General features: G+C 38.2%; 1 protein-coding gene and 1 long non-coding RNA gene across 2 annotated transcripts in view; one reads left to right on the top strand and one right to left on the bottom strand.

Moving 5' to 3' along the window:
• Nucleotides 1-20,365, top strand: part of Emcn (endomucin) — an 87,994-nt gene that overhangs the window by 10,287 nt on the left and 57,342 nt on the right. Inside the window, exon 2 of the mRNA XM_021158495.2 lies at nucleotides 18,317-18,439. Coding sequence (XP_021014154.1) covers nucleotides 18,317-18,439 — 123 coding nt within the window. The remainder of the gene's footprint in view (nucleotides 1-18,316; nucleotides 18,440-20,365) is intronic.
• On the bottom strand, nucleotides 1,065-15,263 carry LOC115030616 (uncharacterized). The gene is made up of 4 exons (XR_003836201.1): nucleotides 15,085-15,263; nucleotides 4,720-4,790; nucleotides 4,069-4,314; nucleotides 1,065-3,104 (listed from the first exon to the last, which is right to left on the bottom strand). It is a non-coding gene; the product is annotated as an uncharacterized LOC115030616 (long non-coding RNA).

Below are 20,365 nucleotides of genomic sequence, written 5' to 3'. Positions count from 1 at the left end.
CTTCACATCCAGCACTTCTGTAGCTAACCTCAGTCTAATCCTGCAAAAGTTGAGACATTAGATCCTTTAGTCATTCTGAAGTTTTACATTTCCATAGGACCAAATGCCATTTGTGTGCTTGATATGGGTGTTGAGTCTTCTTTGCAGTGAAAGAAAGACCCAATCCTTCACAACAAATTCATCTAAGTATTGTTTTAATATGAAATTGCCTAAAGTACCTTTAAAAGCTTGAACATACTAGGTAACATAACAGAGTCCTTTTTTTTTTTCTAGTTGAGCCCTGGCTGGTATCACAACCAGGACTAAGCAGTGTGGAGAAGGCACTGTCCTCTGAGCCAGGAGTCCTTAGTCTCAGCTGCCAGTGGCTTCAGTTTATCTTGTGTCTGAGGCAAGCAGAGATTTCATGTTCTCCAGGCTGAATCTTCCATGTCTAGAGAGCAAATGAATTAAGGCTAAATGATGGTATTGCTCCTTCCAGATCTACAGTTTTATGTTCTTACTGTAACCAACAACGTCTGTGCACCTTGCTCCTGGTTACCTTGCCTCTCCTTCACCCAGACACTGCCGGGAATAGCTGTTCTGGAGCAGAGCTCAGCTCCAGAGATTCTTATCTGGCTGCCTGGTGGAGGTGGCTGGGCATGGGAAAGACCCCTTCTGTGCTGCCAGGGATCACATAAACAGAACATCCTTCTGTTTTAATGACACCGTTCTTACACATTGGCATCTGGGAAGAGTAGTGACACCGTTCTTACACATTGGCATCTGGGAAGAGTTCCTAAGAGAGAAAAGGAGACTAAAAACAATTATCTGAAAAACTGTCACAGACAGGGAGAGGGCCTGTGTGAGAGACCTGGGATCAGACAGATGCGGCCAATGGAAGGAGTCCCCAAAAGTTCTGCTGATTGGGACGAGAGTGCCCAGGCCTGAAGCCACTGGCCAGGCATCACTCAGTTCATTATCCCACCTCTCAGCACACACTGGAGAGTTTGTTTTTCGAGGAAAGTGTCATATTCTCCAGCTTTCAGGGAAAGATTTGGTATGAATTCATTATTTATTTCCTTGTACTAGTTTAAGATAATAGGAAAGTAGGCGAGGCCAAAAAAAATATTATTTGAACTACCGAAATTCCCCCTAGGCAGCATGGCTTAAATCCCTGTTTTCTGGCCCTTTCCTTTCAAAAGATTCCCTTCAGCACTGACTCATGAGAGGTTGCTGTTCACTCCCCATCCTTGTCCTTCTTCCCACCATGTAGGCTACTCAAGAAAATTTTCCACTTTTAATAATAACTTACTTATGGAAAACAGCGTCACATTCTCTTCGGAGTCGAGTGTGCAGTGGGAATGTGTCTGATAAGTCAAACACAAAACTGGCTTCCACATTAAGTTAAAATACAAAATGTTAAGGTACAAAATGTTCAAGGACAATTCAGAGGCAGAAATGGCATTAACAGAGAGACTGTGGCTGCAGAGAGAAATGGAGGTACTATGTTATTACAAACCTGATTTACATGTGCACAAAAATGTCTACTAATGGAAGATGACACCTGATTTGGGGCAGTTGGTTCACTACCCTGATAACACTTAGTAAATTAGGGTCAGGTATATGGGGGCTTAGGAATGTCCCCCCAGAAATCAGAAACTAGACATCCTTGACATGAAATGAGAAGCAGTGTCATTTGTCCACAAAGTATTTAATAATTTCAGGGCATATTTTAAAAAAAAATAAAATGTAATAAAACAGAATAGCCTTAAAGAAAAAAAGGAAAAGAACAATAGGAAAGAGAAGAGGTTTTTCTTGCGTGTTCTTAGTAACCCCAGCACTCATACTTACTCATGCATTATTCTTGAATTGCATGTGCCCCAGGGAAACATGTTTTCTTTCCTAAATGTGTGAGCTCTTCCACCCTGCCTGCTCCTCCCATGGCCTGGCTGCCTGTGTACTCTGCCTGTGCACACTGCTGCCTATTGTGTGATGCCTGTTGCATCTAAGCAGCCAGCATGCAGTGTGCAAAACTGTTATCATGGATTTGATGTTTTGTGCATAGTGCATAATTACAGTATTATTTTGTGCCACTAGCTAGACTTCTTGGTTCAACTTTTTTTCTGTTTTTCAAGATGAAGAATATTAAAATCCTTGCTATAAATAATTACTATCACAAATTCACAGTGTGATTTCACAGGCTTAAGAAATCAGAGAACTTAGAGAATTATTTAAATTACAGAAGACACAAATCATAATATGAGATTAAGTTTTGCTCATTTCCTCTCATCTCCTTCTTACTGGTAGTTGACCATAAACTCCCTGTCCTTGGTGAAATTCTTGAAGACACATTCTTTTTTCCCCTCAGTCTTATAGTGGAAAGTTCTGTCAAAAACTAAATTTGAAGAATGTATGAAATTAAAGTTAGAAAATAATCAAGAGTAACAATGGAAATTTCAATTCTATAAGTCATGACAGCCTGTGATAAGATTCTACCACATGATCTCCTTTTAAATTTTCTTTTTTACATTTACCTACTCACTGTGAGGTTGTGGGAGCATGGCTGCATCCATACTGAATGCGTGAATTTGGAGGTCAGAGGACAACTCACAGTAGTTGGCTCTTTCCTTCCCCTATGTGGGTGCAGGGAATTGAACTCAGGTCATCAGGCTTGAAAACACATGTCTTTATCCAACTAAGCCATGTTGCCAGCCCCAACACAGAGTCTGTACAGATTCTCTTTCTGTCCCCTTGTCCCTGCTCAGGCTCCTCTATGACCATTCCATGGTAGGAGTAGAGCTGGGCTGATGTCGAATGAAATTCACTATCTGAGGTGGCCATTTGAGAAGGAATGTCTTCCTCCATAGGATCATATAAGTGGACACTCAGTCACCAGGAGGTGGCACCGTTTGAAGGAAGTTATGGAACTTTTAGAAGTTGGGGTCTTGAGAGAGGGATTACATCACTAGAGGCAGGTTTAGAAGGTTTATAGTCTTACCTCTGTGCAGATAAAATGTGATTGGCCAGCTTCAATGATGTCATGCCAGGGCCACCTGATTCCATGCCTTATTGCTCATTATAGACTCAGACTCTGGAGCCATGCATCAAATACACCTAAAGTTGTTCTGTTCATAGTTTATCACAGAAACATATACAAAGTAAGTCAGAAACTCTTCATTTTTTCACTGAGTTGTATGGACAAATAATAACAAACATACTTTAGCAATCATTAATAAGATGAAAAATCTTATACTGACAAAAGCACAAAAATGCATGTACAAATTTCCAATTGCATGAAATTGTAACTGTCAAATCTAAACCCTGCTACACTTGCATGAGTATGAAATCTGTAAGGCAAGGGTAAGAATTGTTACAATGTCAGATAGAGCTCACTTGTATAAAAAACCCATTTCCGAAGAGCTCCCAGGCCATCGTTAGTCCAGCTTCAAGTGAAGATTTTACTTGTTCTATATGTATTCACTTTTTTTTCACAAACCATTATGAAGACATCAGGAAAGTCCTGAAAAATGTCGCTAACACGGTCCCACTACTTATTTGGCACCTAGCAACTGTGCTGAGTGGAAAAGAAAGAGAATTCATTTGTGAAGCATTTGATTAAAGGAAAGCGACTAATCAAACAAGGCTTCAGGTGGGACAACCTGAGCTCAGAAGAGAATGTAGATTCTGAGCTTCGAAATTCAACAATGCAAATGCAATTTATTCAAATGAAAGTAAACAATCTCATTGGTTGAGAAGAGTCTTCAAGGTCTAAAGAGTGACTAGCTCTAGGTTGAATATGTTTAATCAGAAAGCCTTAGGAAATGTTAGAAGAGAAAGCCCCAGAGAAAGCCCCTTGTCAAATGTTTGTTACAAAAATAGGTTCTTTTGTCAAGCAAGGCTCCATGATGATCGTCCTAAACAATTTGTGGGTATTCTATTTCTCTACATGGCTAGAATAATATCTAACAATATAGAAATATTGTATACTTGTAAGCTTGAATCATGCGATTGATTTAGTCTCAATCCATGTTTAGTCTCTTGAATTTTGGCTTCCAATTAAGCCTTGCTTATTTGACTTTAGAAACTTACCATGTAACAGCCATCTTGTTCAGGCTTCACCCTACAGGGAGGCAAATTTCTGCAGGATGTAACTGCTTCCAATTATTTCAGCAAAGGTGTTCATTGTCCTTAATTAGCTGATGAATCTGGTGATGATAAATAGAGGCTTACGTCTGCCATCTAAGCAAAGTGAACATCAGTGATATAGGCTGAGGAGTGCTGGTGGTGAGGCTAGGCTGTATCTTCATTCAGGTTTGTTTGCTGTGTTTCTTGGTGCTGAAAACAGGAAAGCGTTACCTGGAACCTTTTCAACTAACTCACAGACCTTTAATTCCTTTTAAATTTTAAAAATCCCCAGAACCTCATCTAAAGCAAGGTAGAACTACTTTAAAAATATTTGCAAAGCGATGAAACATTTATCAAAAGTACTCCAAAGCAGAGCAGTGTGCCTTGTCTCTTAGTGGAGCTCTTCAGTACCAAAGCATAGCAGACTGGAATTTAATAACAATAGTGTAGCAGTTGAATATCCACTGGAAATTATAAAGTTTTATATATGCAATCTCTACAAACTCCTAAAAGCCAGGCAAAGAGGTACATATCATTTTCAATGCATAATAAACTTTTAAATTCTTTTTAAAAGTATTTGTCTTTATGTTTTTAACTATGCATGTGTGTGTTTACCTATGAGTTTAGGAGATCACAGGTGGCTGTAAGACAATCAGTGTAGGTGTTGGAGTCAGAAGTCCAGTCATCTGCAAGATCAAAGTTTGCTTTTAACCTTTGTGTTATCTCTCCAGCCCAGGATTTAACAAACCATGGAAATGAGTCTACAGGTACCTTGAAATTGATGCTAAATGTGCTATATTAATACAGAGGAAAAAAGCACATGTAAGCTAAACTTAAAAGTTGAACCAAGAAATCGTTATATTTTTCTGTGCTTTAAAAGTTGAACATCGACAGGTAAAAACGAATTAACCTTTAAAAGTTGGTTATGCACACAAGATGTGCACTCAAAGACATTTAAAAACTCTTGAGCAATATACCTCCCGAATGCACAAATATGAGCATCATGATTGTAAGATGCAAATATAAATCTTTTTAGTTGGTAATTAACATTCATATCATTATATAACACAGCCCCAAGACATAGTGGACATTTAGTAAATATGTTGAGTGAAAAAAACTAAGTATTTCATTGTAGGCTCTAAGAACTGTCTGAACTAGACAGTGGGGAAAAGATTACACATAGTACAACTGAGCTTTGAGGGAAGAAAAGCCACTTGAGTCCTAGAGGGGCGTTATTAAAGAAAAAGAGGGAGATGTAACACGTGTACAGCTAAAATTAGAAATAACAATGCCTTAATTAAGAGACGGCAGGGAGTCCAGCTTGTCTAATGGGAGCCCATAGGAATTAGGGTAAGTTCAAATTATAAAAAGTAAAGAAAAGAGCCTGCAAAGATCCCTCTAGGATGCAGAAATTCATGCTTTAAAATCTAATTATCTCTGTCTTGACAGTGACTTGTGGTAGCCAGGTTCAGTACACACCCACTGCTCTTTGTCTGGTGGTATTCTTAACTCTGAGCAAGGGAACTAAGTTGTATAACTAGCAAAATACAGGAACAGTTCATAGTAATGAGCTGTTTTCTACCTTGGTTTCTCCTTGGTTTCTTTGGTTGACTTATCTGGGGGATGAGTCAAAGAACTTCAATGGAGGAATCTCTGAGCTCTTCCCCCAAGACCAGCACTGACTTAATCAGCCCTGAGAGTGGCCTGAATCCTTTTCTTCTAAGTGACTTCAAATCTATCCTACCTGGCCAGTCCCAGCCAATACCCCGCAGGTGTCAGAGAGTGATAAAAACAAAGCCAGCATTGTTCTAAGTGATTGTCACACTGCTGCTATAAAGACAAATAATAAATGGTTGTTTTTTTTTTAAATGTATGTTTAGGGGATAATTTACAGAGCAATATGAGCTACTTAATACAACTGCTGCCAATGAAAACTGACATTGTAGTTCACTTTTCAAGAAAATTCATTTAGATGCTATGAAATATTATCCCACATCCCGCTTCTCCTCCTCCTGGAATTCAATTTACACATTTACCTATGTTAGTTTTTCGTTGATAACTTTTCTGTTGCTTAAAATTCAAAGAGTGGAAATGAAATTTGCACGATTGTAAGAATCGAAGCTCGGTTGAAGACGTAACCATGGTTACTTCCTAGTTTTTATATAACACATCTGTCTTAGTTAGGGTTTTACTGCTGTGAACAGACACTATGACCAAGGCAACTCTTATAAGGACAGCATTTAATTGGGGTTGGCTTATATAAGTTCAGAGGTTCAGTCCATTATCATCATGGTGCAGAAGGAGCTGAGAGTTCTACATCTTCATCTAAAGACTGCTAGAAGAATACTGACTTCCACACAGCTAGGCTTAAAGCCCATGCCCACAGTGACACACCTACTCCAACATGGCCACACTTCCTAATACTGCCATTCCCTAGGCCAAGCATATACAAACTATTACAATTTTATCAAAAATTAAAAATAAAATATCATGCTGGGCGTGGTGACGCATGCCTTTAATCCCAGCACTCGGGAGGCAGAGGCAGACAGATTTCTGAGTTCGAGGCCAGCCTGGTCTACAAAGTGAGTTCCAAGACAGCCAGGGCTATACAGAGAAACCTTGTCTTGAAAAACCAAAAAAAAAAAAAAAAAAAAATCATATGACTTCATCTTTATTCCTAAACATGGATTTGTGGGGGAGGTGGCATTTACTGCTGTTCTTAATTCTTATGCCATTCTGCCATTTTTTTTTTACTTTTCCTCTTAAATTTTGGTTTTCATTTATACTTGTCCCTTCTAAACTTTATCCTACAAGTAAACAATGATTTCTCAAACTCTCTTATTTTAATATTGTCTCTTTCCTTATTTAAATATATTTTAAAATGTCATTTAATTTACTGCTCTTTCAAAGTTGGATTTCAATTATTCTTTCAACTGAAAAGATCAGATTTTTTAGATAACTAGTGTCATAAAGTGTCTCCCCTGAGCATCTGGAAGTTCCTTAGCCTGGAGGGATAAGGTCATTGTCCAGTTGGCTACCTGAAAAGTAGGGGCCCAAGTGTAGGATGAATTCCAGGTCAAGTCAAGAGTCGGGGGGTCAAGGGGCTGTTCCTCCCCTGTTTCCCTGGATGAAGCAGTTTAGTGGTTTGTCGTTTAGTCTGTTCTGTTGCTAGCTATGACATATGAAATGAGAAATCAAGTCTTACTCGAGTCTGTCTAGATTGTTAGGGGCCTTTTAGCTCTGTTTTATGTAAAATATCGCCTCTGCCTTGACATTTGAGACATGAAATTATTGCCAGTCACCAGTTCCACTCTTATTTTCTACTTGTTATCAGTCCTTCAAATAATACTGACTTTTGGGATCAGGTGCAGTTAAATTGCCGAGGAGGCAGACATAATCCCTACTAGAATGAGAGAAATGAACAAAGGGATTGATTTTCCTTTAGCTGTGGAAGGTAAGACTTGATGCAATACAACATCCATGCCTGATTGACAACCTTAAAGTGCTTTGTCAGGAACACCATTTCTAATGTGTACTAAATGTCAGCCTATGTCACTAGATGCTCTAAAGGGTCATAGACTTAAATAATATCGATCTGTATTGCCACATGCTTCTGGTTTCCCAAGGCAGATCAATGTGGTTGATGTTCTTATGTTTTTACTAAGTTTTCTGATTTCTCTTTTAAAGTTGAGAAAGCCGGAACTAAACTGAAGCTATCATAACTAAAAGTGACTATCAAAAATTCAAAGGTTGCAATTCAGTCATGTGTCTATAATCCAAGATTTTGTGAGGCAAAGACAGGAGGAAAGTGGTTTTGAAACTGGCATGGTTCTACAACAAATTCAAGATTAGCCTGAGCAACATAATGAGATTCTATCCAAAAAATAAAATAATAAATAAAACTTCTGCCTGCTCTTTAGTGAAATAGTTCAGTGATAAAACACTTGCTCCCTGCATACACACATGCGTACACACATGCACACACACACATAAACACACCAACTCTAATAGCTTTCATATTATTAATTTTTATGATTGCTTCTATTAAGATCTTTAATACATATATATATATATATTACAGCATTATTTATTTTAAAGTGAACTGATTTTTATAAAAAGGTAAACTGATATTAAGAAAAAGGAGTAATGGTAGATAAAGAAAAAGCTATGAAAACTCAAGCTGTAACAAAAATCCAAGTGAGGGAGGAGAAGGTAAATTTGTAACCCATATTTTTAAGAGCTCAAATTTTCATAGACTGCTGCAGGCAGATGGGGCATTTCTTCTTGCTAGCTCCAGGTCCCTCACTAAAGCCTGTGACAGCAGACTAGGTATTCAGTGACCCACTGATAATTAGTAAACAACTCCTCTGAACATAGCAAAGTCATTTTCCTCAAGGATATGAAGAGCGTGTCTGCAGAGAGTACAGACTCGCTGGAGACATGAAAACTGCCACGAACACGTGGGATGATCCAGAAGTTATTTCTTGACTTTAAAATGACTTAGACATAAATCCAGCAACTTCCTCTTAGTCTTTCACATGATCATTGTAAATTCAATGAATTCTTTATTCTTCAGTTTTAGCAGGTGCCACTTCACTTTAAAGGGTAGAAAAATTGCAATATTGTACATACTCAGTACAATTCAAACAAAACTTACTATTATTGAGCATTTAATAAAGATTCAGAACCTAATGACAAATAACTCCACTAGCAGACAAAGATACAGAGATGTCTGTTAAAGCCATTAAGATTGCCTGAAAAAATGATAATTCTCACATTTCTTCATAAGTCTAAAGTCCTAAAATTTTTAATTATATTAAACATATTCCAGAGGTGATATATTGATAATAATGTGAGATTATATCAATTGATTTTTCTCCATGTATATATCTCTGTCACTATGCCAAGAGAGCAAATTTAATTGTTATAAAGTAAATTTGTCTTCAAAATTAACAAAAATCAATGAGTAAATATTCCCTGGGATACCCACCTGGCCTTAATTAAGATCTGGAAAACATTATGAAATACTTTGCTCAGTGCGGGAGATCCCCAGATTGGGGTGTAGCATGCAGCTGTACCAAAGCATTCGAGTCTATTTCCTCTGATGACTTTCTAATCTATGTTAAAGCAAAGAATTCACAGCCAACAGCATGAAGAAAAGGTAGAGACGATTTATAGTCAGCCTCTGCCTCACAAACACATATTTACAACACAGCAAACATATGGCTCTGGATTTGATGGATGATATTTAATTGAGTAAGAAACAGATTTCAGGTAACCTTGATGTTACCTATATTTCTTCATTACTTAATACAACACCATGATGTGACTGAAAATGCACTCTGAGCCCTTCGGAAATGTCAGAAAGCGTGACAGAGGATGGGAAATATTCTCACACGTATCTTTATTTTCAGCTTTGTGCATCCATCAAATCTTGCTCGTCTCCTGGTTCTTTAGGGCATGTCCTTTAACTTTGTTTTAGCAGAAGCCAAAACGTGTTTCTCCTTTTCTTCATCCCAGCAGAGATAAGACCATGTAACTAAGCGCCTAGTGAATATTGTAGATGCCAGTGAAGGCAGGGAGGAGCCACCAGAGGCCCAAAGGGAAGGGCACATTTTACTTATTTCTGCTACTGTGTTATCATACTGCTCCATCTCAACCTTGGTCATTTCTTTTCTCCCTCATCCTCAGGGATTAAAAAGCAGCTTCTGGTTTTCAGCAAATCCAGTTTTCTAGTTCTTTCTTTCACTTCTGGTCCAATTTAAATGTGCAAGGTCATCCATTCTAAGGGTGAGTCTGACTATGTGTTCCCTAGTAAATACCATTTCTAGCCCAGTCTTTGCCTTGGAATTTAGAGAGGAATCTTGGAGTGCTTAATTTTCCTAGTGAAAACCATAAGGCGATATCATAGAATGAGTTTCCATGTATAAGTAATGAAGTGTGTTCATATCAATTAGAAAGAACAGTATGCATTTCCCTTCCTGTTCTCCTGGCCAGTGAATGGAGGCTTCCAGTCCTGTATCCTCTGCAGGATGTCAGGGTGTAAGCTTCCCTGCCCAAAGCTGAGAACTTATCCTGGAAATGCGTCTGTTGCCTACTACTATGTTTAAAACATCAAAACAAAAACCAAAATCTGTTGCATCTGTACCACAACATGTAGAGTTATTTTTAAATATGTGAGATATAATTGGCCCACAAGTAATAACTTCAATGCCTTCATAAGGAAATACTTTAAAATATTTATTTTTTAAAACAATATAACATTACGAAGGTAACCTCTAAAATAAAAAACGCAGAAGAAACACAATTTCATCTCTGTTCTCAGATTAGCACCCAATGTAGAACTGAGCACGAGCTACCAGACCCGTTTTCTCTCAGCACTGTGGGGACACTTTGTGAGAACATGTGCATAGAGAAAAACAGGATTCTATGCTGACACTCGGAGCTCCTCTACACCACAGCTGAAGGACTGTTGCTCCCTGCACACAGATATTTGCTTACTTATTTTTAACTATATAGTACCAGTCATGAGTGCTGAAAGTCATTCTCTACTTGAAGCGGAAGACTAAAACAAAAAGATAAAATTTCTCACTCAGTCTTACGATGCTATTAAAAGCCACTTTAGACATGCTATCTGGTGACCTGGGGCAACAGCTCTCTCAACTTTGGGAAGAGAAACACCCCATTTACAAACAAAATATCCTCTGAACAAGGAAAGAGAAATAAAACACTACAAATTGGTTAGCAAGTTTAAGTATCATTGTATTAATGGAACTCACTGATATATAAAAATAGCATACTTGAGTCATTGAATTCACATAAAGACACTGCATACCGTGAGAATCAACCCATAGGACCCTGGTTGAAACTTCGGGTCACAGTAGTCAGATGCTCACTTTGGGAAAATTATCCATCAAATTCTGACAGAAATTATACATAGTAACTCTCTCTCTCTCTCTCACCACTTAAGGCCAGCTCTAGTTTACTTTCTTCTTCTTTGTGTTGTTTCTTTCCAATTACTTTAGTTTCTGGAAACAAATGTTATCAGTATACCAGTAAAAGGGAACAATAAAAGTAACGTAAAATTCTTCAAAATCACCAAAGAGAAGACCCGATCAGAAGAATGTGATTATAATTTTGAAAGAAGTTAAGTTTTCCTTCAAAAAGCTTTATTAACTTGAACCTGCTGGTGGAGTTGAAGATTTTGTCTATCTAAATGTATTACAGCAATATTACCAAGTAGTGAAAATCTCTATGTCCCTGCAGTAAAACTCTAAGTTCCCTTCATGCCGTTGATGTTTCTAACAGGTTTAAACCCAAGTCTAACAAGCTCATTGACTTTCTCATTTATCTTTTATATGTAGTACTCCATGATGTTTGTTTCCATAAGACTGAAAACTGACATTGTATAAGTCAGCCTTTCATCACTACAACAAAATAACAGAGGCAACAAACTTTATAAACAGAAAAGTTTTTTTACTCCATTTTCAAGACTCAAGGGGGTGAAACTGCACCTGCTTGGGTTTTGCCTGTATTATATGCTGATGCACTGTAAAACACTACACAGTAGACTGTGTTTACATCTGAGACCAGAAGCAGAGAGACAGAGGTCAGTTTTTATAGCCAACTCTCTTATATAAGCCATCCCGGAATTCCCATGAGAACCGCCTTCCTTCTGCATGCACCTGTTCAACGGCCTAGGGCCTTCCCAGAGGCCCATTTAAAGAGTTCATCATTTCCTAACAGCATCATTCAGAAAACACACCTTTAACATCTGAGCCTTCTGAAGCACATCAGCATCAAATTCTACAAACATTTAAAATGTGAGTGACAGAGCCTGGGCTCAAAACTAGCGGTAAGCCCACAGTTACTCCCAATATTAGGCACACCCTATGCTTCCTTTTTCTAATAAAGTATTTTAATCATCTTCAGTTTATAAAGGACATTATATACACATACATGTGAATAAATACTTACAAACACACCTATGTGTATGTGTGTGTGTGTATGTATGTATGTATGTATGTATGTATGTATGTATGTATATGAATTGTGGGCTAAGAAACTCAGTTCTGGCCTCAGTGGGTATGCTATCATGATGCAGTGATGCTGCAACTGGTGAATGAACAAAGAAATCAGTAGCTGAAATAGTCACCTGTAACACACGTCTGTCCCAGAACTATTCATAATTGTGTTAGAGAGTCAGAAATGAATACAGCAGAGTGTGTACCAAGCACATGGAATTTGTAAAAAGGAAGACATTCCATCATCGTATGCCTGAGGCTGGAGATCATTTTGCTCAGTAAAGTATTCTCGACAACCTAAATACATGCCGCACCCCCCACTTTTGTGTAAAATAATCTTATGGAAAGAAGGCAAGGGATGCAAGGAAGATGTGGAGGCTGGAGATGGAGGAGATGTGGCTGTGATGGCTGACTAATGATGGCTGACAAGCACGGGATCTCAATTAGACTAGAGATTACAAGTGAGAATTTCCAGAGATGGATCCTGAAAAATATGTATTTACATACGTTAATATCACTGAGTAAATTTTAAAGGTCCAACCACATAATAAAAAACTATTTGAGGGTGTATGTGTGTGTGTGTGTGCATGTGGGTGTGTGTGTGCTCCTTAGCCTTATTGAGCTATATTCCACATTCTACTTAGCAATAACTGTAACATCACCTTTGTACCCTATAAATATATTCAACTATAATTTACCTTTGTACTTAGGGAGAGAAAATATAATCTTTAATTTTTCAAAAAACGGGAAAAAAACCCTTCCTTCTTCAATGTTACTATTTTGTTACCAAACATATCGTTTTGGCTGCTAAAACCGCATGGTGAGTCACAAGATTGCCAACTCAGCAAAAAAAGTCTGCATTTCACATGGGAAAGTCACTCTTCACACTAGGGTGATCTGGGAGTCGGGAGTCTCTCGTGGGACTTGTGTTTCTGGAGAAACTTTTGGGAAAGTGAATGGACCCAGAAACTGAATGTGAGCTAGGCAGAGAGTTTGCGGTTGGCAGACTCTCAACAAGGTAGGCGCAAGGCAGCCCTCCCACAAAACAGGCAGACAGACAACTAACCCGAGAGATGACCCAGGAGCCTGGCCTGTGACATTTGGCAGAACTTAGAATATGCTGAGTTTCCTTGCCTTGCTATGGAGCAGATGTCAGCACAGTTCTGTGGAGCCTGCTCCTGCTCCTCTCTAGACTCAGAACTGCTTCAGGGAAAGGATCCTAGCACAGAGGTCTGGAAGTCCTAGAGCATGCAGCGGTTCTTTCTTGTCTCTCTCACTTTTAGCCCTATGAATATTAAACATAACCAGTGTGTGCCTAAGGGGTGTAGATGCTCATCAATCAAACTCAGCACATGATATAAAAAGTCTTGTAACAAATTCCCAAGTCTAAATATACCTCATTATTAAACATGATCTTCAAAGAATCACATTAGCAAATGGAAAGTTGCTGGCATTGCCCTTAGTATTGAATGGGATCCTGATGGGTGGAGAGAATTGGCCCTGTAACAGCCTCTGGCCCCTCAAACCTCTCTGCTTGTCAGCCAGAAAACCTCGGATCCTCAGGTCCATTTGCAGATAATGTCTTGTGTTTAACAAACTCACCAATGCAGGCTTGAGCCCTGTTCTCCCCAGAGGGGCCAGGTGGCTGAGACACCTGTCACTGCCTGCAGCCAGCCAGGCTTGGCACTCCATCCCCACTGCACAGATGGCTGGAGACCCAAGGAGATGGCTCTCTCAGGTGCAGAATTTCTCCACTTATCGAGGTATTTACCAGAGAGAGATGAGATTTCCCTGTTAGTTCTCTTCCCAGACCACTAATTCCACATAAGAATTATCTAAGCCCTCTTACGACTTCTGTTCCTTCCGGAGTATTTTTAGGTTTAATTGAGAATGAACTGTACATCAAAAGCCTGGTTTTCAAGTTTTCAATAGCTTTGAAGCTTCACTTAAAATGGGATTTTCCTGTCTTTACTTCCCAAAGATTTAAGTTTGTCAGACACAATTGAGAGCGCATTCTAGGTCCCAGGTCCTGATACAGCCCCAACTTTGTTACTTTTGATCTCCCCTTTCATTTGCATATAAAATACACATTTCCATATTATGCCTAATAATCCAATTTCTCTCAAAATCTCTCCCTCACAAAGCTATTGGTTATTGTAGGTACATTGTGCTACTTAGATTGCGTAAGCCATGTCTGTGCACTAATTTTTATACAGAGCCAATTTATGTGGCAGAACGTTGACTTTCTCCAGATACAACTCATATTTTTGGTTTTCTTAGCACTTGTTGCAATAGATGCTAGTAAATGTTTATCAAGTTAAATGGCTCTTTAGATAGCATTTATTTCTTCTGAGAAATAAAATGTAAGCACACGTTTGACCATGTCCTTGTGCATTAAGGTTTTTTTTTAAATAAAATTACTTGCATCTAATGTCATTGGCAGTGATTCGGTGATAAGTCTTATGTCAAAAGACAAGGGCTGCTATGACTTTTAGAAGGACTGCAATCAAACTGATCACCCGTGACTATACACCTCAGAAAGCTTATTTTCCTTCAAGAGTTTAAACCTTTCCTCTGAACATTTTGCTCCTAGGAAAAGATAGTGAATACTTTCTGAGACTTTCTGAGACACGGAGAGAATAAGTACAAATAAATATCACTGTGGAGCTGGGAGCAAAGACAGAAATCCTCTTGTTGTGTAACAGAATTTTCATGCATAGACACAACACGCACACACACACACACACACACAGAGAGAGAGAGAGAGAGAGAGAGAGAGAGAGAGAGAGAGAGAGATCGATACATCTCAGAAAGAGACCTATCACAGAACAAAGTCTAACTACTGTGAATTTTTACTAAGTTATTAGCAAAAATACTCATGAGGGGTTACTCATAGGAACAAGGATGACTAACAACGACAACCAAAAAAGAAAGACAGACAGGAAGAGAAGCTCACCCCAGCATGTTGATGGTTGGCAGAAGTTGTAGCAGCTCCACAGTCAGAGAATCCCCTCCCTGCAGCTGGGCTGCTCAGAGGCCTCACCCAGCAGTTCACCACTCCTCGAAAGCTGGGGAGGGGTCTTCGGGAATCTTCAGCCATTTTCCCAGACTCATGACTTTTTGTTTCTCTCAAGCCCACGATCCTGTAGAAATTCAGAGGAAATGGTTATGCAAAAACTTATTATCTTATAACAAAGATTGCGGAAATGCTAACACAATGAATTTTCTACCAGCTGAAAATAGCCTTTAACAAGTCATTTTCTTAGCAAAGCTCTGCTACCGTAGGATACAGAAGGGATTCCATCCTGAATGCTGGACAGAGAATCACCTAAGATGCTTCTTGCACATGCAGCTTTTCTTTTTCTTCTTCTTTTTCTCTTTCTCTTTCTTTTTTTCCTTTCCTTTTTCTCTTTCTTTTTCTTTTTCTTTTCCTTTTTCTTTTTCTCTTTCTTTTTCTTTTTCATTGGACAAATATTCTACAAAGGACTTTAAAAAGGAATTGCCCTTATAGGCAATATTGTTTCTCGATAAACAAACAAACCCTTATTGTTTTTTTCACCAGCAGCATTTGCAGAGCACAACCATGTAACCCACAAAATGTCTTGTGTTATTTTCTGTACACTGCTGTCATGGTCCCTACCAGAGTAAACGGTACTTGAGGGTAAAACCATAAGGAATACAGCAGAGCCTTTTACTGTTATCAGATCATGATTTTCATACAAGTAGTCACCCTGTTTGTTGGATGAGGAAGGGAAAGAGAAAAGAAATACCTCTAGAGATGGTGGTGGCACTCAGAAACTAAAATTGTTCCCACTGGAAAAGTCTACATACAGGGCTCAATCACAGCTATGTACTAGTAAAGTTAAATAACAGTCTTTAAGTGGCACTGTATACTTACTTGTCTTTGACTAATTTAACCACTTCAAATTAAACTTAGAAATTAGTGTTAAGTGATGAAATGAAATACTAAGTGACAGATAGCTAGAACAACAAGGATGAGACAGGGGATAGCCCACCCATGTGTGTTCCAGCTCTCTGTTGAATATGGAGGATGGGGGACAGGGGTGTGGAAAGGCCAAAGAGAAGGTGTGAGATCTACTTCCAGAGAGGAAGACATTTCGACTTGATTTCCATAAAGCCTGTGAAAACGCAGCTTTCTTTTCTGTATGTGCTAAACACATCTCCCTGAGCTGATGCATCAAGCAATTTCCATTTACTGTGTCTATAAACAAAGCCGGTGCTGGGAACTAACACTTGTGAGCACCTCAGGGCTAAGAAATGAACAGTGAATGCATCTACCTCAGGACATCCGAGACTCTGCGCTTCCCTGGACATGCCAAAGATTGCTTTGACACAGAGTCAAAGAAAGCTTCAAATACAAAGGAAATCTGAGGTTCCATACTGAACACATTTACTGTTAGGACATATGTAGCTCAGGATATGAGCCTAAGTCCTCATTGCTCTAAAGCCATCTGCTTTACACAATCTACTGTATGCACTGTAAAATTCAAGGCAGACAGTAGTGCCTTCTTCCGATGGTTGATGTCTTTACACCCCTGAAGATATCTACTTACTGCATTTATGCCATGTGCCCACAGTCTGACTTCTGTGGAGAGTCTGGGGCCCTGCAGTTTTTCTGAGTGAAGGACAATTCCACTTCTGGTTGAAGACACACACACAGAGAGAGAGAGACAGAGACAGAGACCTATAAAATATGGGGCCAAAGCCTTAGAGAATTATAATAGTGTTAGAAACTAATTTCTTCATAGACTATTAAGAGTTGAGCCTCATAGATTTGACTTTGGAAAGAGGATGCTGCAGCAGTGACTGTTATAAACTGGTTTTCCTCATATGCATTAAAGGAAGCATGAATAATTGTCATTAAAAATATCTTTATATGCCCCAGTACAGGGGAATGCCAGGGTCAAGAAGTGGGAGTGGGTAGGTAGGGGAGCAGGGCAGGGGGGAGAGTATAAGGAACTTTCGGGATAGCATTTAAAATGTAAATAAAGAAAATATCTAATAAAAAAAGGAAAAAAATATAAAATGTGGGGACTCGAGTGATGGCTCAGCGGTTAAGAGTACTGACTATTCTTCCAGAGGTCCTGAGTTCAATCCCAACAACCACATGGTGACTCACAACCATCTGTAATGAGATCTGATGCCCTCTTCTGGTGTGTCTGAAGACAGCTACAGTATACTTTAAATAAATAAATAAATAAATAAATAAATAAATAAATAAATATAAAATGTGGGCTAAAATTCATTATTACATTTCCATAATTTTGGCTGCTTAAGCATAAGTACAATTTACAGAACTAAGCAATTTGAAAATATGAGTTTATCCGTGACATCATGACTTAAACTATCACAATTGCTTAGTTTGAAGTTTATTGCTCTTCTTGGTAAGGTATCATTCTTTCTCTCTTGTGTTGCATACATATATGACAAAGTGTATGTTAAAAAAATAAAACAAAGTGTAAAATATAATGAATGTAGAACTTATATGCATTAAAATACAATAAATATATGCATATTTAGAAAATATGTGAAGTATAAATTATATGGTATAAAATATGTTGTATATAACTGACAATAAATTATATATCACATTAGTTTATATTTTATAAAGAGCAAAATATTTTAAAACAGTATAAAGGTTAAAAAGAATTATCAATGATATATATATATATATATATATATATATATTAACATTTTAGTAATGAATGATTTTAGTGTGCTATGAAAATATATAGTTAAACATCCACTCTCTAGAGACCACACATTTAATTATTTTCTCTGGTCAAGTCAGTTATAATAACAATATTTTTAAACATCACATATAACATTCCTCATTCCCCATTAGTCTTCTCAGTTATTGCATAGCTATAGAAACCCTGACTACTCTGCCATTCATCCAGGAGAATCCACCCCACTGTGAGAGGCAAATGGACCCAGGAGCTAAGATCAATTGATAACAACTTGGAAATTGGTCCCAAATTCATGCTCTACTCACTGGGTTAAAAGAAAACATATATATTATATCACAATATACATCACATGTATATATGAGATACATAGACAGATAACATAACATAACATAAACTCTTAGTTTACTATATTTAAGTAGACTACTCTGTTGATGAAAACATTAATAATGATGAAATTTCATAAACATATTTTTTCAGATGTTCAGAATAACTCTACTCCAACACCGACAGAAACTTCCACAACAAAAGCTTCTGCCACAACATTAGGCACCGTGTCAGTGACAAATCCTAACAAACCAACAGATGGAACACCTCCCGAAGGTAAGATCTTTTGATATAGAATATAGTTTTCCTTTTAAAAGCAAAACTAGTAAGTAGATTGTGTATAATGTACTATGGGGAACAATTGTTACAAAACTAAGTAATAATTTGCTATTTACAAATTCCTCTATAGTTCTGAGTAGAACGTAGCGTCTGGAGGCCTTGCTGAGTTTCCTTACTGATGATGCTCTTTTAGATCACTTCCTGTTTGGGAAAGCTCCCATTGTAACTGTTACATAAACAAAGTTTATTTTTAGAGAAGAAAACAATTATCTTACCTAAGTCCTAAAATATCTTTGTAAATAACCCAGGTCTCCACCTACATAACACAGCTAATAATTGGAAACTATTCAAACAGTCAGGTTTTTCAGGTCATTATGTGCTAATAATAGATTTAATTTGTAGACCTCTGTGGCAATGTTATCATGATTATTACTGGATGGGGCAGAAATTATGCCAGGAAAAAGTATTAAAGGAGACTAATTAAGCATCTTTAAAATCTTGAAATGCCCCTGGGACTGGTGGTGCATGCCTTTAATTCTACCACTGGGGGGGGGGGGGGACAGGCCAATGCAGACAAACCCCTGTGAGTTTGAGGCTAGCTTATTCTGAATACCAAATTCCAGGGTAGACCTATACACACAGAGAGATGTTGGTCAAAAAGAAATAAAAAGGGGAAAACAAAAGAAAAGGCATTATAATCATTCAAACCGTCAAAGGATTTTCAAGCCAATATTTGCTACATTGTTTATCTTGAAACATGGGGTGGGGGTGGGGGGGAATAAGGCATCTCAAAAAGAGAAAAATAAACTTATTAATTACCAGAAAATTGAGCATTTAGAGCATATGATGGATGAAATCTTACCTCTACAGGTTTCATCTCTTTTACCTTCTTTAATTTTTACTCTAAAATCAGGCTCACAAACAGTCATGTCAACAATATGGACTCATGGGGCTACAGTGATACAAAGAGGTTAAGAGCACAGACTGTTCTTCCAGAGGACTCAGGATCAATTCTCAGCATCCACATCAGAGCACACAACCAATCCATAACTCCAGTTCCAGGAGATCTGACACCTTCACATAGACAGCCAATCCATAACTCCAGTTCCAGGAGATCTGACACCTTCACATAGACAGCCAATCCATAACTCCAGTTCCAGGAGATCTGACACCTTCACATAGACAGCCATGCACACAAAACACCAATGCACATTAAACATTTAAAAAGGAATCATAAAACCAAGGAACCACTAACAAAACAAAACAAAACAAAAAAAAAAAGCAAAACCAATCTGGACTTGAATAGGGTGGTAATTTAACAGATAAAGGGATTACCAGCAGCATCTATTTCTACCATGCTTGATTCCAGAATGAAAACAAACCAGTTCTCACAGAACTTCTTGACCAAACCAGAAAAAAGCATACACAAGTGCAGCATAGGGTATTTGAGTTCCAGGATATTGCAGAATCTTATTTCTAACAAAGATAAGGTCCAAATGGCACAGTTAAGATGTCAAAGCCCAGGAAGTCTCAAGCCACCTCCTGAACATTGTGTTTCATTTTGAAGGTTTGTCTCATCTGTGTATAGACAGTTAGCCTAGTTGGGTTTTTTGTTGTTGCTGTTGTTTTTTGTTTTGTTTTGTTTTGTTTTTACAAAATATTGCTATTGGCTTTCTTCCCTAAGCTTCAACTGATTCAATATGAAATCAGTTCTAAGTTGGCAAGGGTGCCCTGTGTTTGCAAGCAGTAAAATTTATATAAGCGTCAAGACAGAGAACCTGAGTGCTGACTTTGCATCCAACCCCCAGCTCCCATCTCTAGATGATGCTATGGTCAACAGTGCTACCTGGATGATAACACAAACCTGGGAACCATGTTTAGTTACATGAATCATAGAGACAAGGGTTCACTGAAAAGAACTCT

Source organism: Mus caroli, unplaced genomic scaffold, assembly GCF_978045245.1.
Source record: "Mus caroli unplaced genomic scaffold, Mus_caroli_1 scaffold_3, whole genome shotgun sequence".
Classification (NCBI taxonomy): Eukaryota; Metazoa; Chordata; class Mammalia; order Rodentia; family Muridae; genus Mus; species Mus caroli.
The sequence above is the reverse complement of the archived record's forward strand: the minus strand, read 5'-3'. Positions and strand labels throughout refer to the sequence as shown.